This window comes from Elgaria multicarinata, chromosome 18 (genome assembly GCF_023053635.1).
Source record: "Elgaria multicarinata webbii isolate HBS135686 ecotype San Diego chromosome 18, rElgMul1.1.pri, whole genome shotgun sequence".
NCBI lineage: Eukaryota > Metazoa > Chordata > Lepidosauria > Squamata > Anguidae > Elgaria > Elgaria multicarinata.
Genome location: NC_086188.1, coordinates 17,305,353 through 17,326,099, shown reverse-complemented (window position 1 = coordinate 17,326,099; position 20,747 = coordinate 17,305,353). Strand labels below are relative to the sequence as shown.

The 20,747-nt window shown below is 47.4% G+C and overlaps 1 protein-coding gene across 1 annotated transcript in view; it reads left to right on the top strand.

Moving 5' to 3' along the window:
* BICDL1 (BICD family like cargo adaptor 1) overlaps window positions 1–20,213 on the top strand; it is a 90,747-nt gene extending 70,534 nt beyond the window's left edge. The window contains exons 8-12 of the mRNA XM_063144224.1: window positions 184–402; window positions 1,177–1,320; window positions 3,359–3,489; window positions 6,914–7,034; window positions 19,970–20,213. Of these exons, the coding sequence (XP_063000294.1) occupies window positions 184–402; window positions 1,177–1,320; window positions 3,359–3,489; window positions 6,914–7,034; window positions 19,970–20,170 (816 nt within the window). The 3' untranslated portion in view covers window positions 20,171–20,213. The remainder of the gene's footprint in view (window positions 1–183; window positions 403–1,176; window positions 1,321–3,358; window positions 3,490–6,913; window positions 7,035–19,969) is intronic.
* The last annotated feature ends 534 nt before the right edge of the window (window positions 20,214–20,747 follow it).

The window sequence follows — 20,747 nt, the reverse complement described above, 5'->3', positions numbered from 1 at the left end:
GGGTGGGTTAGCGTGTCATGTGAACCCTGCCACTGATTTTGCTATTGGTAAAAGAAAAACCAACTGCCCAAGGGCAAAGCATGGCAGATGTTTGGCCCTGCGTGTGCTGCTATGTTTGAAATCTGTTGCATGTGCGACCCCAGCCATGTGTCCACAGCACAGCCTTTTATTCTCTTGTCATAGCTGAGACTCCAGCTCTGGGAGGCCTATTGCCAGGTCCGCTACCTGTGCACTCACCTGCGAGGGAACGACAGTGCTGATTCTGCGGTCTCCACCGACTCTTCCATGGACGAGTCTTCAGAAACCTCGTCGGCCAAAGACGTACCAGCTGGGAGCCTGCGGGCCGCCCTCAGCGAGCTGAAGAGGCTGATCCAAAGCATTATAGACAGCACAGACTCTCCAGTAAGTCGATCCCAGAATCTAGTACTTGCTGGATCTCCACTTCATCTGTTCGGTTGGACAAACACCTGCTAAAGTCACTTTCTTGTCCCACTGTGCTGTAACTGTATTCCCCCCTTTCTTCAACTCAGCTTACAACAGGGGTGGTGAACCATAGGCCCGGGGGCCAAATCTGGCCCTCCGAGGTTCCCCAGTTGGCCTTGCCCCTTTCTCTTGGCCCCGCCCCCTTCCTTTGCATCATCGATGGTTTGGTGGTTCCCTGGCTTTGGCGTGCGTTTTTCCTCCGCTCTGAAAGGTTGAAACGCCTCTCCAAAGTCTTATTTATTTATTTATTTGATTTATATCCTTTATTTCTAATCAAAAACATGGCACTCTAGGCAACTTACAAAAACGATCTTAAACAGCAATAAAACGCAATAAATAAAACAATTACAGAACAATTACAGAATAAAAACAGACCCAACTTACAGACCCACTTGCGCCTGCATTTTCTGTGCTACTCACAGCCACAAATTTGCGCGCAAATCGCGATTTCCAGAAATATTCCCACCTGTAGTTTTGCGCAGATCTGCACTGGCGCATATTCTGATTTGCGCACACGCAGAAAAAGCCGTGGAACCGCGAGCTTGCCTGACTTGGTGCCTGCCAAGTCACATCTGCTTAGGGATCCGCAAGCTGGCATCTGTGGGGCCGAGCTGGCGACATCCCCGACGAGCTCTACCCCCAAACTGAATTCCTCTGACATCCCTGATTGCGTGTTTCCTTATAACTTGCCAGAGCTCACGAAGAAGTGATGACGATGCCTTAGAAGAACAGATCAAGCAGACTAGTGAAGACTCGAGAGCCCTGAGGGAGTTAATGGAAGGGGAAAGGGGGAAACTGAGGCAGAGCCTGGAAGAGCTGCAGCAACTCCACAGCCAGGTAAGCTGCAGGGCCCTGCGTGCAGTGCTGGTTCCAGGCCTGGAGTGGGGGGATGCCTCCAATGGGTCACCCTCCCTGAGTGCACCCATTTCCCTTTGGGTTAGAAAAGCTTAAAAATGAGGCGAGTGAGGGGAGGCATGATAGAAGTGTACAAAAATAGGCATGGTGTGGACAAAGGGGGCAGGGAGGCCTTTTTCTGCATCGTAAGACTACAACCCAGTGGGGGCCACATGCCATGAAGCTGATTGGTGGGAGATTCAGGACAGATCAAAGCAAGGACTTCCTTCACACAGCCCAGAGTGAAACTACGGAATTCACTGCCGCAAGGTGTCGTGATGGCCACCCATTTGGATGGCTTTAAAAAGGGGATTAGATGAATTCCTGGAAGGGAAGGCTATCAATGGGCCCGTTCAGATGACCGCGTTAACCATGCTGATTAAGGGATTTGGGTTACACAGCAGGGTTACCGGTGTCGGCTGACATGCGTTTTCCTTAACCAGCTGCCTCCGCTAACCCCATTGTGGTTGGCTTCCCTAACCCTGTTCTGCAGCAGGGTTCGCAGGTCCCAGCAATGAGCGTGGGCCTTGGCAGGTGCCCAAGGATGCCGGACTATGGCACCAGCTCTGCCTCTGTGCGGTGTGTTGGTACAACCTGGAAGGGTCCTTCCTATAGACTACAGTGTAGAGACCTTTATCCTGCAATGGACCTGCCTGAAACACAGAATGTTACCTGTGTGTGTTTCCAGATGCCTTCCATTTGTAACCCCTCCTGTGTTTTCGTTCTGCTGCTTCTGTCTTTTTCTTTTGCAGAAAAAATCGGCCTAGGAGGAAAAGACAGAGTAGCTGCATGATGCTTTTGGATAGGTACTGCTAGGAGCCCTCTGTCTGGAAGCACCAAAAGACTGGGTTCCCACAACACGCTAACCCCACTCAGAGATTGAGTGTGGGTTGTTGTTGAGCTGTGGCTTGTTTGCTGAATCGAGGATTAGTGTGTGGTCTGAACCCAGTACATTTTCCACAGGATGGCTTAAGCCACCTTGAGAACCCATGGTTTGTCGTGGTGGTTAACAAGCCACGTTGTATTGTTAACAAAACACGCTGCAGAAAATGTTCTGGGTTTGGACAACACCCTAACCCCACAGTTCAACAAACAACCCACGGTTCAGCAACAACCCACACTCAACCACTGAGTGTGCGTTAGCGTGTTGTGTGTACAGCCCCATTGAGACGGAATGCAGGAGAGCCCACGTGCAAAGTCTGAGGATGACTACAAATGTGTTTTGTAAATGGGAATGTCTAGAAACTAGTCTCCCCGGCCTCTGTGTGTGTGTGTGTGTGTTGGTGGGCACATTTGGAATTTTGCCAGAATGCAGTGGGTGCTCTCACAAAATGGCTGCCATGGTGGGGCTTGCCCATTCATCAAATGGCATCCATGCAGGGCATGGCCAGGCACAAAGCATTCATTTCCTAGAAACCCAAACCGGTGGGATTAAAACAAAAGTAACTTCCCCAAGAACACAAGTACAAGGTAGAGATGAGGTCTGAGCTATAGAAAACACAAAAGCACTCTTTTGAACCCAAATAAAGATGGCGCTGCAGGGCAGCCTTTCGATTGGCAGCACGCCAGGTTCCCAATGTTTTTAAAATAAATCTTAAAACGTAAAATAACGATTAAGAGAAATAGGGAGCCTGGCAGGCACCACGTTGAAGACACAGGCTTAAATCATGCTATTTGAAAACAAAAACCACGAAGACTTGTTTTTTCATTGTCTTCTACTCTCGAAGACTTTTAGGAATGGATGGTTTTAAAGAAATATGCATACGGTCATGAGGACTAGCAGTTTACTTCCAAAAACCGGAGTGCAGAGATTCCAAGCATTTCTGCCTCTAAGCCTCCTGTTATTACTGTGCTTATGACATGGCGGCCACTGGTGGTCCCTATCCGTGACCTTATCTTTGTCGCGCCTTTGGAGGGGCCAGCCCAGTCCCTAAATCAGCGGCACCGAACACTTCCTCATTTGTTTCCCATTACTTACCAGGTGACACTGCTGAGTGTCGAAATGACGTCGCTGAAGGAGGAACGAGATCGACTCCGAGGATCGGTTGACGATAAGGAAATGAGCGAACAAATCTTGAAGGCTATCAGGGATCGAGACGATGCAATTGCCAAGTAAGCTGCATTGTTTTTAAAAGACTGGAGGAAGGTGATCCCTGGGGAGAAGGCCTGCTTTGCCATAGCTTTTGCGTGTGGGTGTGCTATTGTTGCCTGGTGAAACACCCCCTGAACAATTCATTGGTCTGGGTTCACATGTAACAACAACCCATGGTTTAAACAGCCCATGGTTCACAACCCAGTAGCAAACCCTGGGTTGTCTTTCTGGGTTGGTTGTGGTTGCCACACCATGGTTCGTTAGCACGGTCCTGTTCACTCATTAAGTTGAAGAAGAAGAGGGGGGACCTTTGGCACCAACGGACACTCTGTGGAATAGATCCAAGGCCGTGGGAAGTAGATTTGGGCCGAAGGCCTTATGGGTACAGGATTAGCGACACCCTTGCTTGTAACACTATGCAGCATCTTAATCTTGTTATTTTCAAGGACTTGGTCATCAAGGGCCCTGAGCGCCATTCAAGTTCCACCCTACTACTGCCACCTGTTGGCCAAAGGAGGGTAGTCTGCCGGCTGCCGGGGTTTTTGGATGCAAAAGGCAGCTTCTGATATTTTAGTATGTGTGTGGGTTACCGGCTCTCCTGTATCCATGGAAACCAGCTACCTTTCTGGGGATGTATGAATCCCCGTGCTTAATATTCATTCAGTGCTGGGGATGTGTGCGTGTGTGTGTGTGTGTTTTAAAAAAAAACACGTATTTTTGCAATGCAGGAATGTTTGGAGGACTTCGTTCCTGCAGTCTTTCTCCAGAGATGCAGGCATGATCTTTTCTGGCGCTGTAGTTATGGACTATAATTCCCATCATCCCCAGCCAGCAGGCCAACAGATGGGAGTTGTAGTCTAACGTGTCTGGGGGGCACCAGGTTGAGGAAAGCTGTTTTATAGCGGCGCCAGGGGCGAGTCTTAAAATATAGACATATAGATAAACAGATATACGGCCAGTTCCTGGGGTTGTGTCATATTCTGGTGCCAGGGGGGTAGGCCCTCCAGGTGAAGTTGGACTCTGACTCCCATAACCCATGAGCATTGCTGGCTGGGGATGATGGGTGTTGGAGTCTAAGAACACCCGGAGAATTCCAGGTTTCCCTCTATGTAGCCCAGAGCTTGCCTGAGTTCTCCTTGATGCCCATTCCCAGCCCATAAATAGCTGGCTTGGAATGATGGCGTTGAAGTCTGGAGGGCGCCAGGTTGGGGAACACCTTCTTACTGGCCCTCCCTTCGCATACCCTCTGCGCATCAAGTCGACAGGCTTTTGGCTAGTTGCTAATAATAATTTTGCTTAAATATTATAAGAACCGGCTGGTATGAGAACCGGCTGGAAGTGGCGATTAAGATACTGTAATTGCTTGAGTCACATGTGATCCCCAGAGAGGAGGGGGAAACTCGTGTTATGCACGGCATATTCATATTCATCTAGTACATTTTATATCCTGTCCTTCTTCCATGGTGGAACTCAGGGGAGCATACCCTAAAATTAAGCTCCTGCTGTTTTCAATCTGTTTCTGCATTTTAAATCTTTGAACATAAGAACATCAGAAGAGCCCTGCTGGATCAGACCAAGGGTCCATCTAGTCTAGCATTCTGTTCATACAGCGGTCAACCATCTGCCCCCGGTAAACCCACAAGCAGGACACAAGAGCAATAGCACCCTCCCGCCCAGGTTCCCCCAGCAACTGGTGTACATAGCACACTCTCTAATACTGGAGGGAGCATATAACCATTGATAGCCTTCTCCTCCAGGAATTTATCCAACCCCCTTTTAAAGTCATCCAAGTTGGTGGCCATCACTACGTCTTTTGGTAGTAAATCCCATGATTTAACTATGCACTCTGTGTGTTGCTGGTAGGTTTTATCTTGGGTTTTGCTTCTATTTTATACTGTAGTTTTAAACTTTTGTACTGTATCTTCTGTCGTATTTCATGATTTTAATGGTTGTGAACCGCCTGGACAGCTTCGGCTATTGGGCGGTATAGAGATGTAATTAAAAAAAAATAATGTTCCATTTTAAGTAATATTTTGTTTTTAACCTCCATTTTTTAATTGTTAGCTGCCTTGAACGCTATTTCTAATGGAAAGGCAGGATATAAATAAAATAATAACATCTTTCTGGGTTAGATTGAGATTTAGTTATACTTAAGAACTCTCTGACTCTATACTGTTAGCTTCACCCTACCCGGTGCCTGTTTACCCTACCCTGTGCCTATTTGCATTCTCTTTCCCTCCTTATTGTTTACTACAACTTTATTAGATTGTAAGCCTATGCGGCAGGGTCTTGCTTTTTACTGTTTTACTCTGTACAGCACCATGTACATTGATGGTGCTATATAAATTATAATAATAATAATAATAATAATAATAATAATAATAAGTTACTTAATCCTTGTAGAAATAAGGGAATAGATCCCGATTTAGTCACTGAAATAACTGGGACTTCAGTCATGACTAAATGAAGTCCTGTTTGTTTGTTTGTGTTATTATTATTTTTTTAACAGTGTATACTATGTTTTTAATCGGTATTTTATGCTTGCTGCTGTTCCCCGCCTCGATCCAATCGGAGAGGCGGATAAGAAATTATTTATTTATTTATTTATTGCATTTCTATACCACTCAATAGCTGAAGCGCTCTGGGCGGTTTGCTAAAGTTAAAATCATCAGACACGAATCAAAGTATAAAACAAAGAATAGTATAAAAAAAAAACACACAATACAAAATACTATATAAAAGCACAACCAGGGTAAAACCAAACAGCAACGCAGAGATGTATACAGATTTGAAATACAGATTTAAAATAGCAAGGTTAAAAGACTAAGATGATAAACTGTTAAAATACTGGGAGAATAAGAAGGTCTTCACCTGGCGTTGAAAAGCGTATAGTGTAGGTGCCGGGCGAACCTCTCTAGGAAGCTCATTCCACAGCCGGGGTGCCACAGCAGAGAAGGCCCTCCTCCTTATAGCCTCCTGCTTGATAGCCTCTGCCTGGGCTCATGAGAGCTGGACGCGGGGGCATCCGCTGTTTTTGCGGGCCAAGCAGATTTTCTCAACAATACTACCTCCAACCCAACAGACCCGCTTGCACACCCAAGGCCTGGCAGTGGAAGGACAGCAGGGAGGGAGTGACCCCAACCAGGGACAATTTGTTTCAATGGCTCTGCACTAAGTATGACAAAAACTGGAGCCACCCCCTTATTTCTACAAGGATTAAATAACTGGTGAAGGGGATTGTGTGCTTTAAAGCGTATTTTAAATGTGGTGTCTTGTAATTGAAATGTTGAGGCAGGTGTCTTATTTTGTAAGGTTGTTCTCCTTGTAAGGTTCTTTCCTCTTGGATTCCCACGTACGGACCAGAGCGGGTTATAAATCCGAAAAGCAAGCCATGCGGAAGCTATCCAAGCGGCTCTCCTCGACCACCTTTGCTTTGCTTTTCAGGAAGAATGCTGTCGAAATGGAACTAGCCAAAAGCAAGATTGACATGATGTCACTGAACAGTCAGCTCTTAGATGCAATCCAGCAGAAGCTTAATCTTTCGCAGCAGCTAGAGGCATGGCAGGTAAGGGAGACCTGGCAGAGTGGTGCAGAGACCCTGGGTTCCCCGCTCCATGCGCTTGTGAGCCGTAAGGGCTCCTCTTGCTGTGGCTCAGCACCCAACAGAGCATTCCAGGTGAACGAAACCTCTTTGGCAGGGACACTCAATGACCTGGTTCACACAACATCTGGGTTCACACAACATGGGTTATCATGTTGTCTGAACGCAAGACGTTTTCTGCAGGTTGGGTTATTTTTCTCGAACAAGCCATCCTGAGAGCCCATGGTTTGTTGTTGAATTGTGAATTGTGGGTTGTTGATGGTTAACAAGCTATAGTTCGTTAGCGTGGCTAGGTTCAGGCAACCCGATAAACCACAGTTCAACGATAACCCACACTCAAACCATACTCAAGCATTGATTGTGGGTTTATCATCTTGTGTGAACTCCGTCAATCATGTGGCTTACCGTATTTCTTCGATTGTAAGACGCCATCGATTGTAAGACGCACACTAATTTCAGTACCACCAATAGAAAAAAAGCTTTGATTCTAAGAAATAATAAACACACCCACAATTCTAAGACACACCCCGTTTTTAGAGATGTTTATATGGGGGGAAAGTGCATCTTAGAATTGAAGAAATACGGTATTTCCACAGTGGTTTATTTCTGTCACTGTGCGTGTTGGTCACATGCTGTGGGGGAATTGGATAATTACCCTCAGTAGCACAGCTTGTCATGTTGTGCAAAGCTGGCGGGGTGGTTTATTTTCATGTGTAACAAGCCACCCAGAACCCATGGGTTGTTGTAGGGTTCCGGGTGGCTTGTTACCTATGGCAACAAGCCACCCTGGCCAGATTTGCACAACCCGATAAGCTGTGCTCGGCACGCATGATGGGGGAAATGAGCCCCCATGGCTTATTTATCATGTGGACGATTTTAGCCGGAACATTCTTTAAGGTTAAGTTTAGGACCTTGTTCAGACAACATTCTAAGCCACAGTGGTTCAGTATTTTGAGCTAAACATTATGGCTTAGTGTGTTGTGTAAATCATGACTTAGCATGTCGTGTGAACCATTCCTAACCATGGTGGCTACATACAACCATAGTTTAAACTCACTCACTAACGGTTTGCTGCAAAGGGGTTAGCAGCCTAACCGCGGTTCAGTGTGTTGTCTGAACAGGCCCTAAGTAAAAGAATTGCAAAAAGCCCTGCTCTTTTTAAAAATATATTTTTATATACTTATCTTAAATTCAAAGCAAAGCTTATGCTGTTAACATCACAATGAAAGTTACATGCAAACATGTGACAACTGCCACAAAGTGTTGCAGTGTTAAGTGCTTCTGTTCAGTATTCCAGCCACCGTATTCCATTCCCCTCCTGCCCTCCTGTTTTCCATTCTGCCATCACCAACAACCAGTCAGGATTCTGCAGCTGCTGAACCCACTGAATCCTCAGTGGCTGTTTTGAGTAAAAAAACAACAACAACCCACATACAATAGAGTTTCCCCCCTAAAAATCTTTTGTACTTCTGTGAACTATGGGGTTCCCCCATACTAGCTGATCGACCTTCCCTTTTGGATGTGGACGGTGCTGTTTTAGCCACATAAATAACAGCACTCAGCACTTGAACGTCAGAAATAGAAGGGAAAATGGTGACACTGACGACATTAACAGGGTTTTTAATTTGAGCTGCGTCTGGTGCATATGGGCTCAGGGCAGCACGCATTAAAATAATCGAAGTCAAATGCTCGTCTCCACAGCGTGAAAATGAAAATATCAAAATATCAAAATACTACGAACAGCAGCTAAGCTCCATTAACAGGTGCAGAAACGTAACCTGTGCTGCCAGTTGTAGAATCCTAAGCAATGTGAATATTGTAGCATTTGCAGTGCAGGAAATGGCAATTTGAACGATGACCCTCCAAATATGTGCCTGTTTGAATTTGAATGCGCCTGAGATTAAAATGGAGACAGCTCTGCTAGTGATGTTTCAGACCCCTTTCCCGAGTTCCTGGTATTTAAACCACTTTAAAAAGTATTCTAAATTTGAAGTAAGAGGGGGGAGGAAGGGATTTTTGGTCTGGTTCCTTTTACTTTTCCAAAATCTTTTGTGTGTGTGTGTGTGTCAACTCAAACGGCACCAGTCTTTGGGGCCTTCGGTTCTAAAGTTGCCCCAAACTGGAACCAATGTGAAAAAGACAGAGAGAGGGGAACACACATAATGCGCTGATGGGACGTGGGCCCGGTTCTCACAAAACACAAGTGTGTTGCTTGATTTCTTTATTCTTGGTAACTCCATGGAAAGGGGAGAGGGAAGCGGTGCAGTTGAGGAGGAGGTGATACGAGGTGGTTCAAAAGTTTCCGTCTGCATTCGTGGAAGTCATTGCCTGATGTTGCAGTCATTGACCTGGTCCACACATAACAATAACCCATGGTTGATTTATCCGTGGTTAATCCATGGTTTGTTGCTCTACCCAGGGTTTGTTGGACAGTTGTTCAAACAAACCATGGTTTGTTTTCTCAATCCCTGGGTTGTTTCCCTTCTCCTTGCCCGCTCCCTGTCTGTATCCCAAATGCCTTTGCTGCACTGCGCTACTGACATGTGGAGCCACTGTGGGGGTTTTACCACTCTTGCCTGCCACCTCCATAGCCTGGTGAAACAACCCTCAGTTCTGGCTTCACACGTGATGACAGCTCATGTTTTAAAACAACCCAGAATTCGCAATCCATCAACAGCCGTTGTCGTGGGTTCTCTTTCTATGTTATTCATGGTTCACAAACCACGCTTGGGTAGTGCAGATGGATTTGCACATCACCACAACCCCAGAATTCAACAACCCCATACTATGGGGTAGCATTACGAGTGAACCCAATTCAGTGATGGAGATGTGTGTTTGAGCTCGGCCTGGTATTCCGTTCTCTTCCCCTCAAACAATCAGCAAACGCCTTTCCCTGGTTGACCTTTTGCTCCTGTTCTCAATTTTTCCATGTCCTCCTCTCTCTCTCTCTCTCTCTCTCTCTCTCTCTCTCTCTCTCTCTCCCTCTTTTCTCTCCTCTGCTTCCAGTTTGCTTCCTCAGGGCTTTTTACTATATGGCTCCTCTGGTTTTTGATCTAGTGGCCTTTCTCAATTCCCGTAACAACAGCTTTAGTCGTACACCCCTCCTGCCTTTAAGGTGAGCTCCCACCCTTTTCTTTCCTCATCCCATCCCACGTCTGTGTCGCATCCTCCTCCGGGCGGACGGAATGCCAGCGTCCTGTAGATGCCCACGCATTCATCTCCGTCGGCTCGCCGGGCGCATCTCTACGGCCATCTTTCACAGCCATGTCGCATTTTTTTAAATGGACCTTTCTGAATTTGCTTGTCCGGCTCTTGGACTGTTTTTTTTTTTTTTTTTTAATGTGTTTCCTTCTCCCATGCATGCATGTGTAATAGTATTTGGTGGCCTTTTAGTGTGAAATCCCTGAGGCCCACAGTCAGTGGAGGCTGGGTGGGGTGGTCAGTCGGCTCCCGGTTTCGCTCTGCAGGCGCTATTCAAGGTTCGAGGCTGACAGTCCTGTTTGAAACCCGGAGCGGATTCACTGCCCCACTGATATCGGCGCCACCAGCCTCCGCTGCCCATAGTGCATGCAGAAGGTTGCAGGTTCAGTCGACATCATCTCCAGGTAGAGCTGGCAAAGATTCCTGTCCAAAACATCTGGAGAACTGCTGCCTTCCTGGTGTCCCAATTTCTGTTTGGTGCCCCGATGTGGCTTCCTCTTTATAAGAACTCACTGGAAGGTGTTCAATCTTCCTTTCTAAGGCTGATATTTGGAGTTCCAAGATGTGTTGCTAGTGCAGTCTTAAATCTGGAAGTTGGGTTGACTACCCTAAAATGTATAGGGTGGATACATACACTCTGTTTCTGGCTGCGTTGAAATTTAAGTCCTGTCCCTAATTCGTTCACCTCCGTGGTCTGGACGGACTCTTATAAATCTCCATGGGTGGAAGCAGTTTAGCTAAAACTTACCACCATAGGGCTCTCCCAAGACCATCTGTTATCCCTGGACCTGGGTAGCGCCAAAAGGATCATTAAGCAGAGACTCCTGGATATTGATACTCAGGAACTACCGCAAGCTGCATGGGGCCCATGTTCCCCGTATGCCTTGGGGCTATGGGATCACGACCAAAATAGCGTACCTCTGTATTTAAGCTGGTTATCTATACCCAAATATAGGCGGGCATTTTCCCTAGCAAGGCTTAATGCTACGCCTTCTAGGGTAACGGAGGGCAGATTTGGGAAAGTTCCACCATCAGATAGATGCTGCCCCTGTAACAACGAGGAGGTGGAATCTATCTCCCACGTATTATTCAACTGCAGCTTCTATCAGAAGGCAAGAAAAGCCCTTATCTATCCTTTCACACAACGATTACCTGGACGATCGTCCGTGACCCTTATGTCGGTCCTTTTACAGGCTCAAGATAAGCATACCACCGGACAAGTCGCTAAATTTCTTAATCACGCAATCCTTACCAGATCAGTTATGGTGGCAGGACTTTCCTTTGCTTCTAGTGCAGAACTTTAAGGAGGCTTCATGCAATCATACTCTGTTTTAATTCCATGTGTTTTGAATATTTATTATGTGTTTTCATATGTTTTATTGGTCTGTTGACTGTAATAAAAGGTAGCAACTGCTGCCTTCCGCAACCTGCTGGCCTTCCAGATGTCTCCTAGCATTCCTGACCGTCGGCCGTGCTGGGTGGAGCTGATGGGAATTGGTATCTGGAGGGCACCAGGTTGCAGAAGGCCTGTGGAGACAACACTGAGCTTGGTGTGAAACAGTTTCCTGTGATCCTATCCGCTTTGTTGGGCTGAAGCTCAGTGGTTGAGCCCCTGCTTTATGCAGACGGTCCCTGGTTCGATCCCCGGCGTCTCCAGGTAAACCAGGGGAGGTTCTCCGTCTCGGACCCTGGAAGGCCACTCCTGACCGGAGACACCTCAAAGGGTAACAGCTTTATTGTGGCGTCAGTTTTTGTTGGCTAGAGCCTGAGCACCCTCCTGAGTTGGCAGAGAGATGGATGTTGTTTTTGCAAAAGCATTGTTAATCCTGCGTTTCGGGGGCCCTCCCTGCCTCCCCTTCAAGCTGATTCGCAATCACAAGTTAAAAGCATAATGCAGGAAAATAATAAGGGGTTGGAGCCAGGATCTGCTTTCCCCGAAAGGAAGAGCTCCGTTAGCGGAAGGTCCCTCTGCCCAATTTGGGGGGATCCCCTCCCGCCCCATACACACACCATGGGGGGATCCGCACGTCGCTCCCAGAGTGCTTCTATGCGATCCCAGTGCACCCCGAAGACGATAGTCTGACTTCCCTGTAAAAGAAACGAGGAAGAGCCGTCCATGCTGCCGCCGCCGCGGAGAGCTCAGCAAAAGAAGGAGGGGTGAAGAGCGGAAGAAGCTCTCCACCCCTCCTTCTTTTGCCGAGCTCTCCTCGTCGTCGTCGGCAGCGGCGGTGGCATGGACGGCTCTTCCTCGTTTCTTTTACAGGGAAGTCAGACTGTTGTTTTCGGGGTGCACTGGGATCGCATAGAAGCGCTCTGGGAGCGACGTGCGGATCCCCCCCCATGATTCACCCCTTTCACCAGGCTCTCCTGACTGTCTGTATAGCATTTTCAAGGGAATGGAGGAGCCGCCGTGGAAAGGAAGCGAAGGTGACGTCCACTTCCGCCAGTACGGATGTCCCATCTTAAATGTGCATCCAACCTATTTTGAATATCATTTTTTGGTAGAAAGGCAGGGTAGAAATCAAATACATAAAAATAAATAAACCCAATATAACAACAAAACCAACCATATTATACATACTCACCTGAAACAATCTTGGAAAATGCAGACCATAAAATATACTGGGACGGAACAATTCATACAGACAAGAAAATAGTTTGCAATCGACCACACATAACAGTTATAGACAGAAAAAGAAAAGCACACCTACCTCATTGATATAGCAATAGCTAATGACAAAAATGTAGAAAAGGCAGAGGAAAAGAAAGACAAATATACACCGCTGGCTATGGAAGTTAAAGAACTATGGCAACAAGAAAAAATTACAATTATTCCATTAGTCATATCAGTCATGGGCATCACATCAACTTTTTTTTTTTTTACAGAAAACCTTCAGAAACCAAAATACATCCACGCCAACATCCAGAAAGCAGTCATACTTACAATATGTTCAATAGTCAGGAAAATTCTGTGTCAGTAAAAGACAGCATGACTTGGCAAAGCCCGTCATGTTCATCTAGAAAAACACCATGAGCAAGAAAAGGGAGATGCCAAGTAAAATGTAACTTGAACCCAGCAGAGGGATATATATCCAACTGAGGGGCTCTAGCCCACCAGGGCTCATGCCACGATAGACTTGTTCAACCTTGACGGTGCTTTGTTTCACTGCAACGGATTTGCCCCTCTGGAATCTGCCTGCTGGCACAGACGGAACTGGGCCAAGGGTGCTGGTGTCATTCTAAGGCAGCTTCATGTGCGGTGTGGCACTTCTTGGACTTGACCTCCTGAGACCCCAGACTGGATTCTGCAAAGGAGTGAACGTAAAAGCGCCTGTTGATTGGAGTTGGTTGCTGTATTCTTGCAGTGCACCTGAGCAGGCTCAGAAGTGCAGTTGTCCAGTTCTGGGCTCCACAGTTCAAGAAGGATGCAGACAAGCTGGAGCGTGTTCAGAGGAGGGCAACCAGGATGATAAGGGGTCTAGAAACAAAGCCCTATGAAGAGACTGAAAGAACTGAGCATGTTTAGCCTGGAGAAGAGAAGATAGAGGGGAGACATGAGAGCACTCTTCAAATACTTAAAAGGTTGTCACACAGAGGAGGGCCAGGATCTCTTCTCGGTCCTCCCAGAATACAGGACACGGAATAACGGGCTCAAGTTAAAGGAAGCCAGATTCCGGCTGGATATCAGGAAAAACTTCCTGACTGTTAGAGCAGTGTGACAATGGAATCAGTTACCTAGGGAGGTGGTGACCTCTCCCACACTAGAGTCATTCAAGAGGCAGCTGGACAACCATCTGTCAGGGATGCTTTAGGGTGGATTCCTGCATTGAGCAGGGCGTTGGACTCGATGGCCTTGTAGGCCCCTTCCAACTCTGCTATTCTATGATTCTATGATTCTAAGTCACTTTAGGGAGCGTGTTTTGAAATTGCGGGTTTACACTGTCGCAAAAGCGAGCCTGCCGAACAGGACCAGTGGCAGACTTAAAGGGGGGGGGGATATGCCCCTTGGGATATGGAACTTCCAGTGATCCCCGGCTGCCATTTCCTACTCCCCTCCATCCCCACCCACTGGCCGCCTCCTCTGCCTCCTCCTCATCTGAAGGCTTCAGCACCACCTCCTCCACTCCGTCCACCCACCACCGCTGTCTCCGCTGGGGATGTACGGATTTTATTAAAGCCATTCCGTCTGTGTTTCGCGGAGTGTCAAACACCTTTTATTTTGTCGTCCCTTCACTGATGGAATGGGATTATTATTTTTTTAACCAGGATTTTCTTCTACTTGTGTTAATTCGCACTAGTGTTCACTTGTGCTACTGCGAATTAGTGAACCACCCCCCCCCCAAAGTGAAAACCCATCCGTGGATTCCACCCGAGCTGGGGGGAAACAGCTTGCTGCAGTATCCGCAGGTCGGGTTCCTAGAAATCTGAATCCATTTGAATCCATTTTGGATTTCACTGCTGTCTCCAGACTGCACGGCCGCCATTTTGCCTGCTGCCACCTCCACCACTGGCTGTCTTACTTGCATCCACCTCCCACAAAGTTTCCTGATGCTGCACTTTTGAGCGGGCCAATGGTCTGCTCTCTGCGGCTGCCCTTCGCCACCTTAAGGTTATCCCCAAAGCAATGCCCAATGTTGAGTTGTTGGATATAGAATCATAGACTAGTAGAGTTGGAAGGGGCCTATAAGGCCATCGAATCCAACCCCCTGCACAATGCAGGAATCCACCCTAAAGCATCCCTGACAGATGGCTGTCCAGTTGCCCCTTGAAGGCCTCTAGTGTGGGAGAGGCCACAACCTCCCTAGGTAACTGGTTTCATTGTCGTACTGCTCTAACAGAAAGTTTTTACTGATGTCCAGCCAGAATCTGGCTTCCTATAACTTGAGTCCATTATTTCGTGTCCTGCACTCTGGGAGGATCGAGAAGAAATCCTGGCCCTCCTCTGTGTGCCAACCTTTTAAGTATTTGAAGAGTGCTATCATGTCTCCCCTCAATCTTCTCTTCTCCAGGCTAAACCTGCCCAGTTCTTTCAGTCTCTCTTCATAGGGCTTTGTTTCCAGACCCCTGATCATCCATATTGCACTTGGGGTCACATAAAAGGGCAGGTGGCAGCTGCAGAACTGAGCGGCGGCAGGCAAGGGACAGATGGGGAGGCAGGGGAAGTAGGCAAAATGGTGGAGGTGACAGCAGTGTCGTGTTTCTCAAAACCGAGACAATAACGAGGCCTGCTAAGCAATCCACAAAGCTTTATTCAAGCAATAAATATCTCTTCCCACCTGAAGAGAGTCTAATCTCTTGGAACCTTCCCCCTAGGCAAAACTATGCAAACTGAGAGAGACAATTGTCCTTTCAAGAAGAATGGAAAGCCTTTTCCCAAGATGCGTCAATTTCAGAGAGACTAGTTCTGAGGCAGCTTCTGATGGGATGCCAGCCAGGCTGACTTTCTCTCACCCTCCTTTAGCTCCGCCTATTTTAATCCGCTTCGTACTCTAGAATCGGCCTACCTCTCCATGCTCTCCCCCTCGGAAGAATATTGGCTTCCCACTGACTGTGTATTGTTTGCCCTTGACGAGATAAGCTCTGGAGAGGGTTCGCTCCCAGCTGGGGAAGAGCCCGTGGGAGCTGCCTCCCCCACTGGTACAGGCTGGCCTGTTTCTGGCGCCGACTCCTCTGCTTCAAAGTCTGATTCTGACTGATCACCTGAAACACCTTCTTCCAACCCAGGGGGAGCAGGGCTGGACATGACAAGCAGGAAAGAGGTGGACGAAACGGTGGCGGCGGCAGGGGAGAGGCGGACGAAATGGCGGTGTTGACAGCAGGCGAATTGTGGCGGCGGGATGCAAATCAGTGATGGCGGAGGATGGGGAACAGGGACCGCCATTTTGGCTCCCATTTAGGAGCGTCGCTGCCCACCCCCGGTGACACCTTTCACTGGGGGGCGGCGGCAGGGAGTGGCTGTTGCACTGGCCTGCTGTAGGGGGTTGACATGTCTAGGGATGGGCCCTTCTAAGCCTGTGGGCCCTCAGCAGCTGCCCTGCCATGCTGACCCCCAGTCCGACCCCCAGCTCAGCTGACCAGTGACATGTTTGATCACTGTTGATCTTTCCGAGTACGTTTTTGAGGAGTTCCCCTTTCTACCCCTGGTGTTTCTTTTATCCTAGCCCAAGTGTTGGGAAATGTGCATATGTGAAAGAAATTGCACATTGTACTTGCAGGGAAATGGGAGCTATGCTTGTTCTGGGTGACATAGTTTCTGCATGGATGGGGAAGGATCTTGATGAATCTTGCAGCATCACTGAGAACCCGGGTCGTGATTTTGAATGCAAACAATGGAAAACACTGACCCTCCCATAAACTGCTCCTTCTGTTCCTGGGGGCCGTATGAATTTCGCTCCACCCACCCCACCGCTGCAGATCTGACCTTCTGCAGCCTTCAGCTCGGCGGCTGTGAGTGTTCAGTATTCTGGAACTGAACCTGTCCGCCTTCCTTGGAATGTTCTTGAAAACCCAATAGCCGCCGCTCAGCCAATGGGGATTCGCCAGCAGGTTATAGCTTGTTGCCGGCTTATTACACATGTAAGATGAGGTCCCCGGGTTGAGTAAAATGGCTGTGTCAGTTTACAGATGCTGCCAGAGTTATGATAGGAAGGGTGTGTGTGCATGCGTGCCTCATCTGGGTCTATTTGCATATGATGGTTGATCCTAGCAACCAAGCTCTTGCTGTGATAGTCCACGTGTGGGCTTGAAATTCTTGGATTTTTCCTCTTGACTTCATCAGTTTCTGGTTAATTCTCTTTGTGTGTGTGTGTGTGTGTGAGAGAGAGAGAGAGAGAGTTTTTACCCTGCTCTACAGCCCCAAAAAGGCTCCCCGTGCAGCTCACAAAGATTAATAAAACAACAATCCCCACTCTCAGGTTTACAATCTAAAAGACATGGCACGAAAGGAAAAGGCATTGGGAGGGAGGAGGAAAAAACAAAAAAGAAGTACAACTCAGGCACCATTTCTTAGCTATTTATTTATTTATTACATATTTATACTGCCCAATCACCAAGGCTCTCTCGGCAGTTCACAACTAAAACCACAATATACAAAAGTCAGAATGTTAAAACTTTAAGATTTTTAAAAAATGTCATATACATCCAGGAAAAGTTATAATCCAAGGAAAGCTTGTTTAAAAAGATGTGTTTTCAGGAGGCATTTGAAAGATGTTATTTTCCTCCTCCTGAACCGCACAAGGGAAGGTTTTGCAGAGGGTGGGTGCCGCTACAGAGAAGGCCCACCATCAAGGTTCTCCGTGAGGACCTCCTCTGATGATTGTAAATTTCGTCTGGACGTATATAAGGGAAGGCGGTCTGCTAGGTATCCTGGTCTAGCTTTAAAGATCTTGCTCACTTTTCCCCCAACCTGGTGCCCTTTCTTGGAGGGAAAAAGGCAGTATATAAATGCCATAATAAATAAATAAATAAATAAATAAATAAATAAATAACCCAAAAGCATGCATTCAGAGAAGAAAATAGGCACAGAAATGTATCTGAATTTTCATGCAAACTGTTTAACACACACACACACACAACTCAAAGTTTGGGATGAACCAAATTTCAAACTGGGAAGATGACAAGCTAAAATTGACTACCTGGCACTTCCTGGATATTTTGGGCTAGAACTCCGCATCAGTCCCAGCCAACTTGGCCAATGGTCAGGGATTATGGGATTTGTGGTCCAAACCTTTGGAGGGCTCTGTGATGTCTGTTCCTGGTTTACAAGAACACATTGATCATACTCCCTCCCATCAGCTATCAGCTGGTAGAGGCTGGGGCACCCGCTTTGAGAATCATAGAATCATAGAATAGCAGAGTCGGAAGGGGCCTACAAGGCCATCGAGTCCAACCCCCTGCTCAATGCAGGAATCCACCCTAAAGCATCCCTGACGGATGGTTGTCCAGCTGCCCTTGAAGGCCTCCAGTGTAGGAGAGCCCACTACCTCCCTAGGTAACTGATTCCATTGTCGTACTGCTCTAACAGTCAGGAAGTTTTTCCTGATGTCCAGCTGGAATCTGGCTTCCTATAACTTGAGCCCGTTATTCCGTGTCCTGCACTCTGGGAGGATCGAGAAGAGATCCTGGCCCTCCTCTGTGTGCCAACCTTTTAAGTATTTGAAGAGCGCTATCATGTCTCCCCTCAATCTTCTCTTCTCCAGGCTAAACATGCCCAGTTCTTTCAGTCTCTCTTCATAGGGCTTTGTTTCCAGACCTCTGATCAACCTGGTTGCCCTCCTCTGAACACGCTCCAGCTTATCTGCATCCTTCTTGAATTGTGGAGCCCAGAACTGAATGCATAGCTTTTCTCCTTGCTACCTATAGATAAATATAACTGCAAAGGGTTTTTATTTGGTGTGTTTGTGTGTGTTTCACACTTTTGTTTCATAGTTGTGAGCAACCAGCTGCTTAGGTCATGTTCTTTGTGAATTTCTTGTAAATACTTCCTCATTCTCTTGTTTCCAACATCTTGCAGCTTTTCCTCAGATCTCTGGGATGATTCACATGCTTTTATCGCCTTTGTGTGTGGTGTGTGTGTGTGTGTCCTTCAATCAGGGAACAAAAATGCTCCCCCCCCCATTTTTTTATTATAGGTTTAGCGAAATAAAACAATAGAACCAAAAGAAAATGCAAGTGTAACTACATACTTCAAAGGCCTCCGTTTCAAATATCACAACGTCCTAAATCAAAAGAAGAAAAAAGGCAGTAAATTATACATAAATGACAGTAAAGGCACACCAAATAGAAGTCCGTTCGTAAGTGGTGCTTTTATAACACTCTTTCAGATGTTGCCAGGGTTGTTAGGTTTTTGGTCCATTGTGTTGCGTTTGAGCTTTTAAGAGATTAAAGATGTCACAGGAGGGGAGATTTCCCCCCCCCCATTTTCAAGGTCTGTAATTTTCTAAGAAGGTCAGGCTCGACATGCAAACGGAGCATAACTTTCACTCCGGATAACCTTTCACGCATCTGATGAAGTGGACTGTCGTCCATGGAAACTTGGGCCATAATTAATTTGCCAGTCTTAACATCCCACGAGGCCGTTTTGTTGTCTGCTCTGCAACGACCTGTCGACCCGTCTGGAAAAGGCGAAATCCCCGGCATCGCCACATTGTAGTTCACTGGGGGGGGGGGGCCTCAGGCTGATGACGGCTGCCCTAGAAGCATCTGCTGTCTGAAATACAATCTTGTACTCTGTTTTCTATACCCCTCCAGTCCATTTTGTGAGTGGGAACTGCCCCCACCCCCAATATATACTGGTGGATACTTTGCGGTTCCGTTTTCTTGGTTCAGGATTCTTGCACCAAGCCGGCGGTTGGCCCCTTTCAACCCTTGTGATTCTACGAGTGACTTCTCTTCGCTGTCTGTGCTCATAACACAATCTCCGTACGCGCTATTTAGATATATAGAATATGATTTCTGATTTTAAATCTCATGCTTGGTCCTGGAATGTGTAGAGGGTATGTAAAACCAAAGGAAGTCCGATGTGGGTCGGGGTGTATCGCTGGAGCTTCTCTCCCCACACCCTCGCCTGCCCCCCTGGCTGTACTTTGCATTGTACCGTGCAGTCAACCTGTCCTTCTCTCTGCCACGTAGGCTCCCCCCCTTCCCCCCCTCTCTTTTTCTGTCCGTCCTTTTAACGGCCTTCCTCCTTCCTGCTGTAGGATGACATGCAGAGGGTCATTGACCAGCAGCTGATGGACAAACATCCAAAGGAATGGAGCCAGCCCACTTATTCCTTCTCCAGCGGTCACGGAGCGAAGCGGCGCGCCAGACCCTCCCCCTTGCTGAGGCCAGAGCAGCAGGTGTCCGAGCCCATCGGGGCAGAAGGGAATCGCCTCTTCTCTTTTTTCAAGAAAAATTAATCGAGACAGAGCAGTTGCTCTCCAGTTACTCTATTTGGGGTTGGGTGGGTGGTTTTTTTTTATTATTATTATTATTTGTTTAATTTTTTTATTTTATTTCATTTCATTTTTTAAGAAGAAGGAAGCGGGAGAGGTTCAGCAAGCCCAGCCTGTGGCGGATGGTCCCGAATTCCGATCGTGCGAGAAAATGGCCCGAAGGGCGAAGGCGTTAACACTTTAGAACTCTGCACTATTTTTGGTGGGGGGGGGGCAACCCGTGTGGTTTGAACTCAATGTTTACACGCGTCATCGTCCGATCGCTGGTCTCCTGCGCGGCGGCGATGGAGAGGACTCTTCTTTCGACCTTAAGCGGAGGCGATGAGGGGGAAAAAAAGAATGCAAAACCTTCAGGGCCTCTCGTTTGGGTCTGCTCTGTTTCGGCTGTGCGTCATCCAGGTGTCTTAAGGCCCCTCTCTTCTGCGTGAAGAGGAAACTTTAAAGCAGTCACCCAGGTGTAATAGTAGACCAGGGGGTGAGCAAATCCAGAAAGTTCATGAGCAGGAGATGGCTTGGGGGGAAAGACAGAACTCCTGAACGG